General features: G+C 36.6%; 1 protein-coding gene across 1 annotated transcript in view; it reads right to left on the bottom strand.

The window, feature by feature from the left end:
• ME1 (malic enzyme 1) overlaps positions 1–13,056 on the bottom strand; it is a 154,805-nt gene that overhangs the window by 112,192 nt on the left and 29,557 nt on the right. The window contains exon 2 of the mRNA XM_038132126.1: positions 2,731–2,864. Within this exon, the coding sequence (XP_037988054.1) occupies positions 2,731–2,864 (134 nt within the window). The remainder of the gene's footprint in view (positions 1–2,730; positions 2,865–13,056) is intronic.

A 13,056-nucleotide genomic window follows, 5' to 3' on the forward strand; every position in this document is an offset into this window, starting at 1 on the left:
ATTTTATCTGCAAAGGACCCCAAGATGTCAATGTTTACAGTCTTAAAAGGAAGCATCTTCTTCATGCAAATGTTACTAAGTCTTTTCATCAGTGGTCTCAAATGTAGACCTCTGCACGTAACACAGTGTTATTTTGCTAAAAAAATAGAGAAAACATCACAGCTATATAAAGCTCCAATAATATGTGAGGAAAATATTTTTTTATCAAAACACAGCATGACATGAATAGTCAATTTAGATCTGCTGGGTGTTCAGATAGAGTATAATTATGATTTCTTAAAGAAAAAAAAAATCCGTTCGGGGGGGTATTTGTGGATTTATATAATTTAATATTCCTAAGGGACAACCTGAGTTAATTTACACAATTTGCATTGATCCAAGATTATCCCTGAAAACTTCTTTCTTAACTACTATGGACTTGTGTTATGAAAGCATACACTAGCTCAGGTTGGAAGAGAGATTGCCTCATCTGATCCCCTGCTCAAAGCACAGTCAGCTAGAGCAGCTTGCCCAGGATCACGTTCAGTCGGGTTTGGAATATCTCCCATGGATGGAGATCCCACAGCTTCTCCAACATTACATATGAGGCCACAACGTTTATTCATACTGTAAGGGGAAGGAGACGATTCAAATATCTGGACCAAAAATTACAGCTGAGAAAATAGCACAGACACACGTCACAGAAAAAAAACTGAAAAATAAACACAGCTATTCACTTTTTTAATATGTTAATTGCTAAAATCTTACTTGAAGTATTCTGACTAGTGGACACATTAGTGAGAAAAAAGCCTAACTTGTCATAGTTTCAAGCTATTTCTGTAAAGGGAAGACTTGCTAGTTTTCTCAGTTGAACTACATCACTAAAACTGAATTAACAAGAATAAATTTGTACTGCAAAGCTGCACAGTACAATATAACCTTTATACTAAAGCAGGCATTATAGTAAAAACTGGCTTTATAGTATAAAATGGCAAGCTACAGTCTAATGCTCAAGACACATGGATGGAATAATTTAATGTTAGCGCTTCTGTTTTACAGATGTCTGGTCACAGGAGCAGGAAACAAATTTCTTCCTGACCCAACTATGTAGCTGGAAAAGAGAAAACGCCAAAGAAGACTCATAGGTGGGAAAGAATGACACCAAGTTTTTGTTTAATTAAGTATTTACAGATCTTAATGTTAACAGGGGCAGTCTTGGAATAATATTCTCTGAAGCAAGTGTTTGTGGTTACATTTATTTGTAACCACGTTATATTTCTTTATACTTTTGTATTATTTTTTGTCTATCACACATGGATTAGTTACACTTTGGAAAAATACTTCCCCACCCCCAAGACAGACTGGTTTATCTTTCCTTATTTTTTGACATAATAAAGATAGCTGCAAAGTATTGCCACAATACTTGGAGACAGTTATTTTTGTTTCATTATTCCCACAGCAATCAAAACTTCAGCATACAGTGTTTTACTGCAGTTCAAAAAGCATGTCATTCAAAGTTTCAATACTCTGCCATTTAAAATGGATAGATTAATTCTGTCTTCCTCTCCTGAAGAAATTTTTCATTTTGGCAAAAAGCCACTTAAATATCCAGAATTTTTTGCTAGAAAAATAAAGAATTAAGATATGAAAATACTGCTATGCTGAATAGCTAGACCTGTGACATTCCATCTGTGATGTTTTGAGAAGCAGGAATGTTTTTCTGCTATGACCTGAAGTAGGAGCAAAATTTTTTCCTAGTTAAAAAATACATGTAACAATGGGGTAAGACGTCTTTTCTTATGGTGTTCAAGCTATAGGTGAAGAGAAATGCCAGCAATTCAAGCTGAAACAAGCAGCTGGAACTGCTTTAAATGTCCTGAAACATGAAACAACGAGCTGCATCTGAAGGGACCACCTCAATGCCGAGTTGAGGAGATGGGGACAGAAGGACAGAGGAAGTTTTCTCCTATGGTAACATCAATGTTGAATCAGGGGTCTTCAGGAAATTTTACACTTTTCTATATGCAGGAACTCATAAATATTCCAGCCTGGGAAGCTACTACTCTGATAATAACTGATAATGGCCTTCCTGAGAGCACTGGAGAATAGTTTACCTACAACAGACACCACAATTGCAAGCTCTTCACTTGCAAGAAAGGCTGTCCTCATCCTATCCTGACTCCATAAAAAACAAAGGTTGTGGCAACTTTAAATTATAAAAAAGCCTTGTCACCAACAGATGGGTACCTAGAGGCCACATATCACATACTGATAGACATCCCACGACAGAGAAGAGCAAGGCACAGGGAGAAAAAATGAAGAAACAGTGTTTTGTTCTAGAGCCTGTGAAATACAATTTTTTTAGGAAAAAATTGTTGCATTCAGAAATATTTAAAGCCCTTTCTAGATTTTTTCCTTAAAAATACCCAAGCACAGCAATACTATGTCACATATTAGTTTTATAACATTTTACATTTATAACATTTTACAAATGGACTATTTTTTTAAAGCATATGTATCTATATGCATGTAAAGTCATTATGACTTTTAGTTCCACATGAGTTCATTTGCTTCCAGTGATCACTTGGTGATAATGACCAGTATCACTTGGTTATCAAAGAAAATTCATGTGAACATCTCTGGAAGATTAGAATTCTAAAGTAGGAGTTGATTTTTTTTTTGAATGTGAAAGTTATTTTTTTTTATGAAAGTGACTTATAAGTAGGATAAAGTTTCATAGCCATACTTTACCTGTCTAGGTCACAGGTCAGCCTTTCAAAATTCTTAAGAATTGTATAAACCTGAGCATCTTGACCAAGAAAGCAAGGGGGCAATAATCCATGAATATTCAATTGTTGCCTCTCCTCCAAGGTAAAAGCCATGCCCTGAAAAAACAAAAATAAAAATAAAACCCATGTATAGATGTACACAAGAGATAAATAATTTACGAAAACTTCTGCAGCAAATAATAGCCCAGCATAATAAAATCTATTTAAAATTAAACAGAATTTAGAATTGTGCAATTATTTTGGGAGAAAGCTTTTATTGAGACATAAGAAGACCTGTACAGATACAATAACCCTATCTCAGCACAGAAATCTCCTGACACCACAAGAGTAGCACCTGCAAAACTGCTAAGTTACAAATGAAGAAAGCAGCCATATAGTCACTCCCCTCATTTTCTGCTTTTAATGAGGTCTGTCTATCTGAAACACCTTCAGAAATTACCCAAGCTACTGTAAGAAAGGTGGTGCCCTTACAACAGAAACATGACAGTGGGTTTAGCACACCAGCATCAAGCACTCTGGCTGCTGAAGCTTTACTCTGCTGATGTAACCACAGCCAGTTAGTTTGGTTAACTAGACAGGTTATTTTTGTTTCTGTTTGTGTTGTTTTTTTTCTCAAACAGTCACCTCATAGTGTTTATTTTTATAAAACAAAAATATATTACAAAATCTTCCTGTATCTTACTAGGCTACATTTTTTACACCATTTTTAATCTAAATTTTGAAGTGGTTATGTCACTTTGACTTGAAAAAAGTAGGAAAAAAGCCCTAAAGCAATCCCACCACACTATCTGCTCTATAATGACATTAATCAAGTTGTTACCTTAAGTGAAATAAAGACTCAAGAAAAAGAAATATCCTATAATGAACACTTTAAAAAATATCAAATATTTTCTAAATGTGTTTTGCCTTCCCTAGACAGGAAACAAAGGGAAACCAAGTTTAATAAAGATCAGTAACTTATTTGCTGTAGGTCTCCACATATGCAAGATTTTCATTTCCAAATGTGTACACAAAGGCTGCATTTTTTCCCCTAATGAACTTTCTGTGACCAGATAGGTCATGAATGTCTTCAGCTGCTATCCCATCTTGAAAAATCGTGGAAGAAGGAAGAGTCAACATTTGTCACAAGTTTATTCAGTGTTGATCCCTCTTATCTCCACAAGACTTTTTTGGGCTTAAAAAAGCCACGTGTGCTCATGCACACTTCAGAATCAGTTCCAAGTGACTGGACTTCAGGGAGCTGCATAGTTTTAATGGATCTTCTAGTGCCAGTAGTAAAGCGACAATCCAGTTATTCTCTGCAATTCTCCTTTCCCCTGTTTCCATTATTCAAATGGAATGAAAAAAATTTCTGAATGTCTGTGTTTGGCTTTATATTAGGAATAAAATATGGACTTTAATTACTATACTAGGGTTTCCCCTCTTACTGGAAAATATATTTTATTTTAAAATAAACACATGCATTACATCTTGCCAAATGCCTTTTTTAAAAAGTACTTCATCTTGGAATAGTCTATTCTCCATGTATTGCTACAGCTTTATAATAAGTGTTAATTTCTTTCTACTACAAAAACATAGCACCCACCTACACCCCTAGAATTTATATGGTTAGAAAATCCTTTACTTGAATATTCCTCTTTGGCATAGAGATTATGAATTCTTCAAATTTCTAAGATGAAATGTTAATTCTTTTCTTTCCCCCTCAGATACCATATTTACTCAGAAGAAAAGACTTAGCATTAAAATACATCACCTGATAATTTAATGAGAAGGCCATTTTATGACATAAGTGTATACTATTCCATCTGCTTATAACAGAGAAGACTTCAACTATGTAGGATTTATGGCTTGTGTCTAGATTTCTTGCACTAGCCTCAGATTTTCTTTTCTACATAAAAATTCTTGTTTTTTCATGTTTGAAGTGTTGTTTCCCAGCCATCCAGCAGAGAGGGCTCGAGGTCCAGCTTGGTTTACACACTCCTTTCCCTCCCAGAGAGACATATTTTGTGCACACCTGGATGGGACAGACTTCTGTCATCTAGCATCCAAACTATTATAAACTATGTGGATATTTTTAATCTGTAGCTTGTATTACAGATAAATTTTTAAAGAAGAACAACAGTATGACAATCTAAAAGCAGCATAAGGGCAAGAGACCACAACAGTAAATATTAACCTCTGCCAAATCGGTTTTGATTTTTTCACTGCTTTATGCTTCATATACATCACAGAGATGAAAAGTATAGTTGTTATCAACCTTCCCACTTAAGAGTTTGCAATTCTTCAAGAGCTGCATTTCATTTGTTTCATTATATGCTTTGGTTTGCTTTTGGCAAAACTAAGTTATTCTTCAGCCACTTCATTACCTTCCTTTCTCAAAGGTCAAAACTTTGGTTAATTTACTTTATTGCTCTTTACATATAAATACCCATTCAGATTCTCAGTTGTACACAGAAAGCTCTATGAGTTTTCAAGAAATTTAACTCATTGCAAATACATTTAATTTTGAATTTGTCTCTCCATTTGTAATGTTGTGACATTTTGCAACTGTAGCAGTAATTTCTATTACTGCTCATCATTCAGTACTCTTTCATTATTTAATGTCTATAGGTTTAACAACTCCATTCTTAACTGTCTGTCCTCTGCTCACTATCTCTAATCCCCCAAAGCCCCTCATCTACAATGTTGGTGTAGTGCAGTTACACATACATCAACACCCTTCTTCAGCTGCAGTACTGAAAAAGTGCAAAACAGAATGAACAGCACAGCATCATCTTCTATCAGATAGCTTTTTGCACTGGCTTGCAATTGAATTTTCAAGCAATGCTTGAAAAGACAGCAAGCATATTCAAAATACTTCAAGAGCCATCTCACTCTGTTCACAGTGAACAGAGACAAGTTTCCTCTCTTAATACAAACTAGAATGCCCTGACACGGTTTTTCTTCAGGTAGAATACCTGAAGCTCATACAATTGCTAGGTTTATATAAACCTCTCTAGAAAAAGAGAGCGTACTAAAGCAATATGTGCATCCTGTCCATGCACTAATGAGATTCAGCATTACTAAAGGGCAGCCAGTAGTCATTGGAGGATTCCTTCCCCAATTTCTCCCAAGACCAAGATATTTTGTTCTAGTAGATCAAAACTTTCATTTTTAAAAACTCCAACTCATTTAAAATAATAGCTCATCTCCTCCTGTTGGCCTCCCTGCAGGTGTGCCACAGAAGTGTTAGTCTAAGAGCACATAGAAGGAGGCTGCCTTAGAAGAGGAAACTACGCCCACATCCAAGGTTCTCTGTCTCAGTGACTCTTTCATCAGTCTCTGAAAGAGAAAAATCAAGGCTCGTAAGACTTCAGGGGTTCAGGAGATGTGGCAGTACCAGTTGTCGGTTTCTCTGTGTCTGGATTGAAGGCGCTTCAGATGGCAGTTCATGTTCAGACTCAAGTGTTTATTATTTCTTACCAGTAAAACAGCCTCACTACTGTGAGTTTGGCAGCTTTTCATTAGAAGGCACAAAACGGCTAACAATCTCTTGTTACAAGGTCTTTTAAGACTATCCAATTAAGAATTAACACCTAGATTATTTTTCCTTCTAACCCAAAAACTGATCCCAAAGAGCCCACAATGAGGACTTTTCTGCCCAATTACAAAATGCCACCCAAACCCATGAAGAAGAAGGAAGAAGAAGCATGAAGAACAAACCTAGGATGACACCCTGTGCCGTCAAGTTTGCTTCCATACACAACATACTAAAAATCCCAAAACCTAAATTTCTCACCAAGTGATACACCTACACTACTCTCTATAATCTATTTCACACTTTTGTGGATTCTAGTCTATCTTGAAGTCTAGGAAACTTTCTCCATGAATGAGGGTCAAAGTCAGTGCTTCCCTGGGGGGCAGGGCACCCCAGACCAGACAAATATTCCCGGTGCCCTGGGTTTCCACAAGAGGACAACCACCACCAGCAGTACTCGGGCTTAAATACTCACATGTATATTTGAGCCTCCATATCCATGAAGGGGGAAGGAAGAAATGAGGAGGAAGGTGAAAAGGTATAGCAAGGATGCATATATAGAAGTACCATAATCTCTGAATTGCAGGTCTAACATACTGCTACAGGAAAATTACAGTCTCTAGAGTATTTTGGGGACAGACAAGCAGGTTCATCACTGTCTCAGAGTCCATCAAAAAGTAAAAAACCTCTCTGTTAAAAAACTCATTCTGTATATCTAAATCATAAAAGCGCAGTGAACACATTTCAACAATATTGTGCAAAAAAAGCACACAAGTCTGAGGGACTGAGATATGCTCAACATCTGCTGCCATGGCCCGAAAGAGGAGAGGTGGCACCTCGCCACTCCTTGGAGGCTCCCACTGCAGCAGCTGGTATCCTTGAGCAGAGGCCAGGGAGCACTCTGCCAGACAAAGCTCTGAGAAAACTCCACAGCTGCCTGCAATACTTGTCTGCCCAAGATCGGAATATTTTTTTTGAACAAATGGACTACAGAACCCCACAATTCCATTCTTAAAAATTCCATTCTTAAAAACAAACGAACAAAAAAAGGACATGCAAACAAGATGAATGCTTTTGGCTGAAAGACTAAAAACATTCTCCAATTATTAGGGAAGAGTTTTTTCCCCAAAACATCCCAAATGAAGAATCAGTGGCATCACTTCTACTTGCCAGTCACACATCATCCCACGCTGCTCACACCACTTCACGTACAAGTCTCAACTGCAGAACTAGATGCAGTCCTTAGGATACCATGATCTTTGGTATGCATGACTGTTTGCAGGCAATTCTTTTGCTGGTCAAGCTTTATTCTTCAGCAATTTTGGGTTTTCATACTAGCTAGTACTGTTATGGAGGAATCCAAGTCAAAATTAGTTTCTTTTAAGAAAAACTTCTTTGGCTGAGGAAGCAAAAAAATGTATGCATAGTCCTGCTATGTATGAGCTACATAAAAACAGTTTCAGACACCTAGTGTCATAAACATTTAGGATCAGAATATTAAAAAAAAAACACAAACAAACCAACTAAAAACACAAGTCTGCAAAATTTCACACATTCAAAAATTTTTATAAAACCTCTATAAAAATACAGAACATATGGGTTTTCAAGCATTTTAAGCTACATTTAAGAGTTTAATGATCTGCAAATCCCTTTGAGATATTTTATATAATTTGTGGTTTTTTAAAAAGTCACCTTATGAACAGGCAAAAAGAAAGTTTTACAAGCATTTCCTCTCCATTTTTCATTTTTATTCTCCAAACATGACTTCAGAGAAATCAGATAAATACTTCTAATACTCCATGTCCAACACTCATGTCAAGGCAGAATACACCAGGAAATACTTAGATTAAACTAATCTGAGCACAACACTCCATAATGAACACATTTTGCTGAAAACAAATGTGGTTCACGGCAAGCAATTGGTGTTGGAGCAGTACATATGGCTAAAGATGTTTCTTCTGTTTTCTCTACCCATATTTGTCATGACCGCCAAAAAAATATTACAAGCAGAGGCAGCTAGTGCAGCTATTTGGGCAAGTATCTCCTCTGCAGCCAGTGCTTTAGATCACACCAGTCACAGGAAGTACCCCAGTAGGCAAGAAAAGAGACTGATTTTTTTTTTTTTAATGGTGCAAATTAACACACAGTTTTTTCTTAAGGTGGTTTCTTTTGGACCTGAAGAAAAAAATATTTCTGCAAAATGTCAATTTGCATTAACTTAGAGGTTCATGTTTCTTCTTAAGAATATTTGCTGTAAAGTCTACATACAAAAGAAGGCTTTAATAGCTGAATCTAGTTTCAATTTTTAAAAAAAATAAAATCTGGATTACTAAAATTTTGGAGAATAAAAAATCCTTTCAAATGCTGTTTAGGAAGGCTAGGGAGAAAGAGGACAAATACAAATTAATAACAAGAAAAATATGCTCAACAGCAGAAAGTTATCACAGTTCAAAGATGAATAGCATAGAGTAAAGAAATCAAAACTGACTATGAAAATACAAATTTTCTGCTGCAATCATCTGGCAACACATATAGACCACAGTTTTGCTTTCAGAACCAAAGGACATAGATAACCATTTATAATGTACACTTTATTTAAAGTATTATTAGACCGCAAGTAGAAAAGTCACTGTGTGACAGATCTGCTATCTATCAAAAATGTTATTTTTCCCCAAAACTATGCTCAGGTTCTCTGTCAGGAATTTCATGAGGCATATTGGTTAGTTCTGGATTATGCATCTCAAACTAAAGTTTAAAAATCAGTATACTGACTAGCGAATAATAGTCCATTAGACTCTCTGGCAGAGATAAGGTGGTTTTCTTGCCTTTCTACAGTACCTAACATACAGATCTTGTACAGGTCTTGGCCTACGGCTGAAATCCCTGAATTAGCAATGAATCTTGCTAATGAAATGCCTTCACTGGAGTTTCAAAAGCCAGACACAGACAGGCATCTACCCTAGTTAAGATGAGCAATGAGAAAAGCAAGAGAAGGAGGACTGGTGAAGTGTAAACAGCAGAACCCAACTGAGATACAGAACTTGTGCTTCTTTTGATAAGCCTCATGGATAGGCATCCATCAGGACCTGTCAGACTGTGAGGTATGCTGGAGGTAAATTAAAAAAAAAAAAATACAACAGCTGATGGGCACAGCTCTGAACATACAAGAAAAGAAGAAACTGTCTTAATTTCAGCTCTAAAATGCCAAAAGGCACAGGTTTTATGCACTTTTCTTTAAACACAGCTTTTTAACAAGTACTCTGAGTTTAAAAACTATATTGCGACATTTGGCATTTATATTTCAAAGCTGTTTTTCTAGAGTTGTGGTATATCTGCTGCAGTGTGTTGAACACACAATTTTTTTTCCCAGAAACATCAAGTGACCTGAAGCCTACTCATACCTCAATTCTAAGTCCATAGGATTTTCAAAAGCAAATATAAAAAGTCAAGTCAACAGGGGAAACTGAAACAAAAGTCAAAACCAGCTTCCAACAAGTAAAGCCCAGATAAATACAGTAGCTAATACACACACCCATGGACTTATGACTCAAAACAAATGCAGATGGCCAGAAGGAGATCAGACATCTCTTGGCAAATTCATCATGGGAATGTGTGGGCAGCTTGGCAGCCATGCTGTGAGCTGATACGGTGATTCCACACAAGCATGATTCAGACCAGCACAGTATAAATGACACATCACAGCATTCTCAGTACAATCCTTTAAGCTAAGGTAAACAATTATCTGAATGTAAGCAAGCAAACCAGTTTTAAGAAACTATTTCTATATATCTGTTTTATTACACACATACAGAGTAAAATCTTTTTGCATTGTATAATTTCCCCTCATCCTAATTTTGAGAAGACTGTATTACACAAACAGCAGACAGTAACAAATAAACAGTAAAAGAAGTCACCAAGATGATAATGTATAAAAATATATTGCATGCTGTGCTTTAATGTAGGATGACGGCTTGGGTCTAGTTAAAATTCTAAATGTAGTTATTCATATGCAATATAGGCACCTATCCATCAATGATAATTAAAAGGATGAAGTTAAAGCTCACTCCAGAATAGGTACCTTGCAGTCACTAATCCAAATTGCTCCAATAACTATATTGACTACAGACCAAATTCAGATTCGCACACATAAGCACTTACTGAGAACCGGAAAGCTCAAAGGTATTGGAACAAGCAACATTGCTCATTATGCCAATAGTCTCAACTATAAATCCATTGCATAGCAGGCTACCACAGCACCAGGCAACAGCCAGGTACAACACTCCTCTGCACCTCAGGGGGCCCTAATTGCCTATACGTAGCTGCTACATCAAGCCTCTACCATCCTTTTCAGTCCACATGTCCCGCTGAAAAACCTTATTACTCTGAATTATTCATACTGTTTGGGATACTTAATCCCAAAGCAACTAGAAAAATTGCTAGAGCTGCATTTGTGCACTTTCAAATCAGAGCTGGCTCTCTCAAAATGTGGATGTCTCCCTATGGCCACTCCCACCTGGGAGCTACAGCAAACATAGGCATCAGCAAATCGGGAGCTGGATCAATGGATGTGGTTATCCTTCATTAACAGCAACACCCTGATTCTGTTTCTAAGAGCAGCTGAATTAATAATAGGCTTATTATCAGCTGTGGTCCCTGTGTCTCCTGACTCAATTCCCCAGCAGAGATATCCCACTTGTGGAGAGAGACCTGTCTTGGCTCTCTTGGTTGCCCCTAGCAGAAAAGACCGAACAGCTGCCTAAAACACAGTTTAAACTATAGAGCCAGAGAAGCTGAACAAATATTCTTATTTTGGGGTTTGTTGCATTGTTTTGTTGGGCTTTTTTTTTTTTCTTTTGTCCCTGGATACTTCTAAGCCATTTTGATACTTTTAAAACTCCTTTGGGATGTACTGACCCTCAAAGATTACTACTAGGAAAAGCTCTACCTATGGGAACCAGCGACAAGAGCAGTTTACCACATCACTTACAAACTTGTTGAGTGTATTCCTATGACTGATTTTAATTTTCAATATAGCTTACCTATGCTATAGATTAAAAACACTGCTTGTAGACCACTTCAGAGCTCTAGCTCCCTGGATGAAGCACAGTAACAAAAATAATTTTGTTAATTACCACCTTTGTCAATACTGTTTGACTTCTAAAGATGTATCAATGTGCAGATTTATTTTTAGATACTGAATTTATATAATAATAGCATAATAAATTACAGTTTCAACAATAGTTGTTTTTTAAAAATAAAGATGTAAAAACAAAAAGAAAGTGGTTTTACTAGACCACATCTGAAATTCTACTTAAAATAATAATTTACTTGCATAGTAGATGCTATGAGTCGTTCCTTATATCTGTAATATGTAACTCCAATCAAAGGATGCTTGCAGTGCTATCAGTGGAATAACTGACATGGAATCCCTACTAATGAAGGGAATTTAGATGAAAATAATGACACAAAATGACAGCTGACATAAAAATATATTGTTAACCAGAATTATTCCAAACAAAATGCCAAAAAATACCTCTATAACTATATAATTTCACAAATAAAGTACAGTCGCCAGGCATGCAGTCTCCAATATACAATATTTACATTTGCAAAATCAGGTGTTATTTGAGAGTCAGGCATGATTTCCATGTAAGTAGGAGAGGAATTTCAGTAACTGCCAAAAGTTCCATCTGTCTGAAATAAGTACTTAACCAAATACAGGTTAGTAAGCCCTGAAATCCTGAAGGGGATTTGATAAACCTGATATGCTTAACAGATTTTATTGTTGCCTCTCAGAGACTAAACAGATTACCAACTACTGTATTCTGGGCTTCTGACAGGACTAAGCAACTAATTTCATTTCACTGGCATGATAAACAATTAACAAAAGTAAATATTTTAAATACTGTAACACAGAGCTGTGTAGAGCAGATAACAATCTCAATTCTGTGGTCTTTGCTTCTACTCCTACAATGGTGCACATTCTCCCTGCTGTCCCAAGTGCTGACAGGGGCATCGGCCAGCCTGGTGAACTACAGAGATGTGACCTGAGAGCCGACGGCACTGTCCTGTTGAACAACACCAGGCACACAGATTATCAGGTCACTCATGGGTAGTGAACTGTAATACTGTGCCTAAAGTGATATGTCTACTCAAAATTAGTCCTCTGGGCACCCTCCACATACTGAGGACAATCTGAGTGGGACCCTAGGTGGTGCCCTTTTCTCTTTTTTAGGATTATAATGAACTACTTCAGTCAAAATAAATGAGATTAATACTTTCCATTGTCATAGGTAATCCTATAATTACACTATTTCTATTACCACAACCTGGTAATGTGATCTGTAAGCCTTTCTGTCACATACATTTATTGCATATATTGCATACCTATCAAGCATTTCCCATTCCACAGATGGAAACTTACTTTCCTTTAATTATCTCAGTCTAAGGGGTGGTAGTACATGTACACAGGAAAAAAGCCTACCCAAACTATTTGTTTGGGAGCTTGTTACACACAATCTTGGCTTTTTTCCCAGAACTTGGTAGTACTATTAAACCAAATATAAAGCCACATGAAAAATTTACACTCTGAATGTACCTGATCTATAAGCACAGCCTTAATTGATATCGAACAGATAAACAGTCATTCAACTTCTGCTGTAACCACAGGCATCCTATTTGCAATATTCTCTTGCAAATACTGTCCTTCTTGCTAAAAAGTCACTGAGGATTCATGTTATCATGAACAAAATGACAAAACAAAAGAAAAAA

This window comes from Motacilla alba, chromosome 3 (genome assembly GCF_015832195.1).
Source record: "Motacilla alba alba isolate MOTALB_02 chromosome 3, Motacilla_alba_V1.0_pri, whole genome shotgun sequence".
Classification (NCBI taxonomy): domain Eukaryota; kingdom Metazoa; phylum Chordata; class Aves; order Passeriformes; family Motacillidae; genus Motacilla; species Motacilla alba.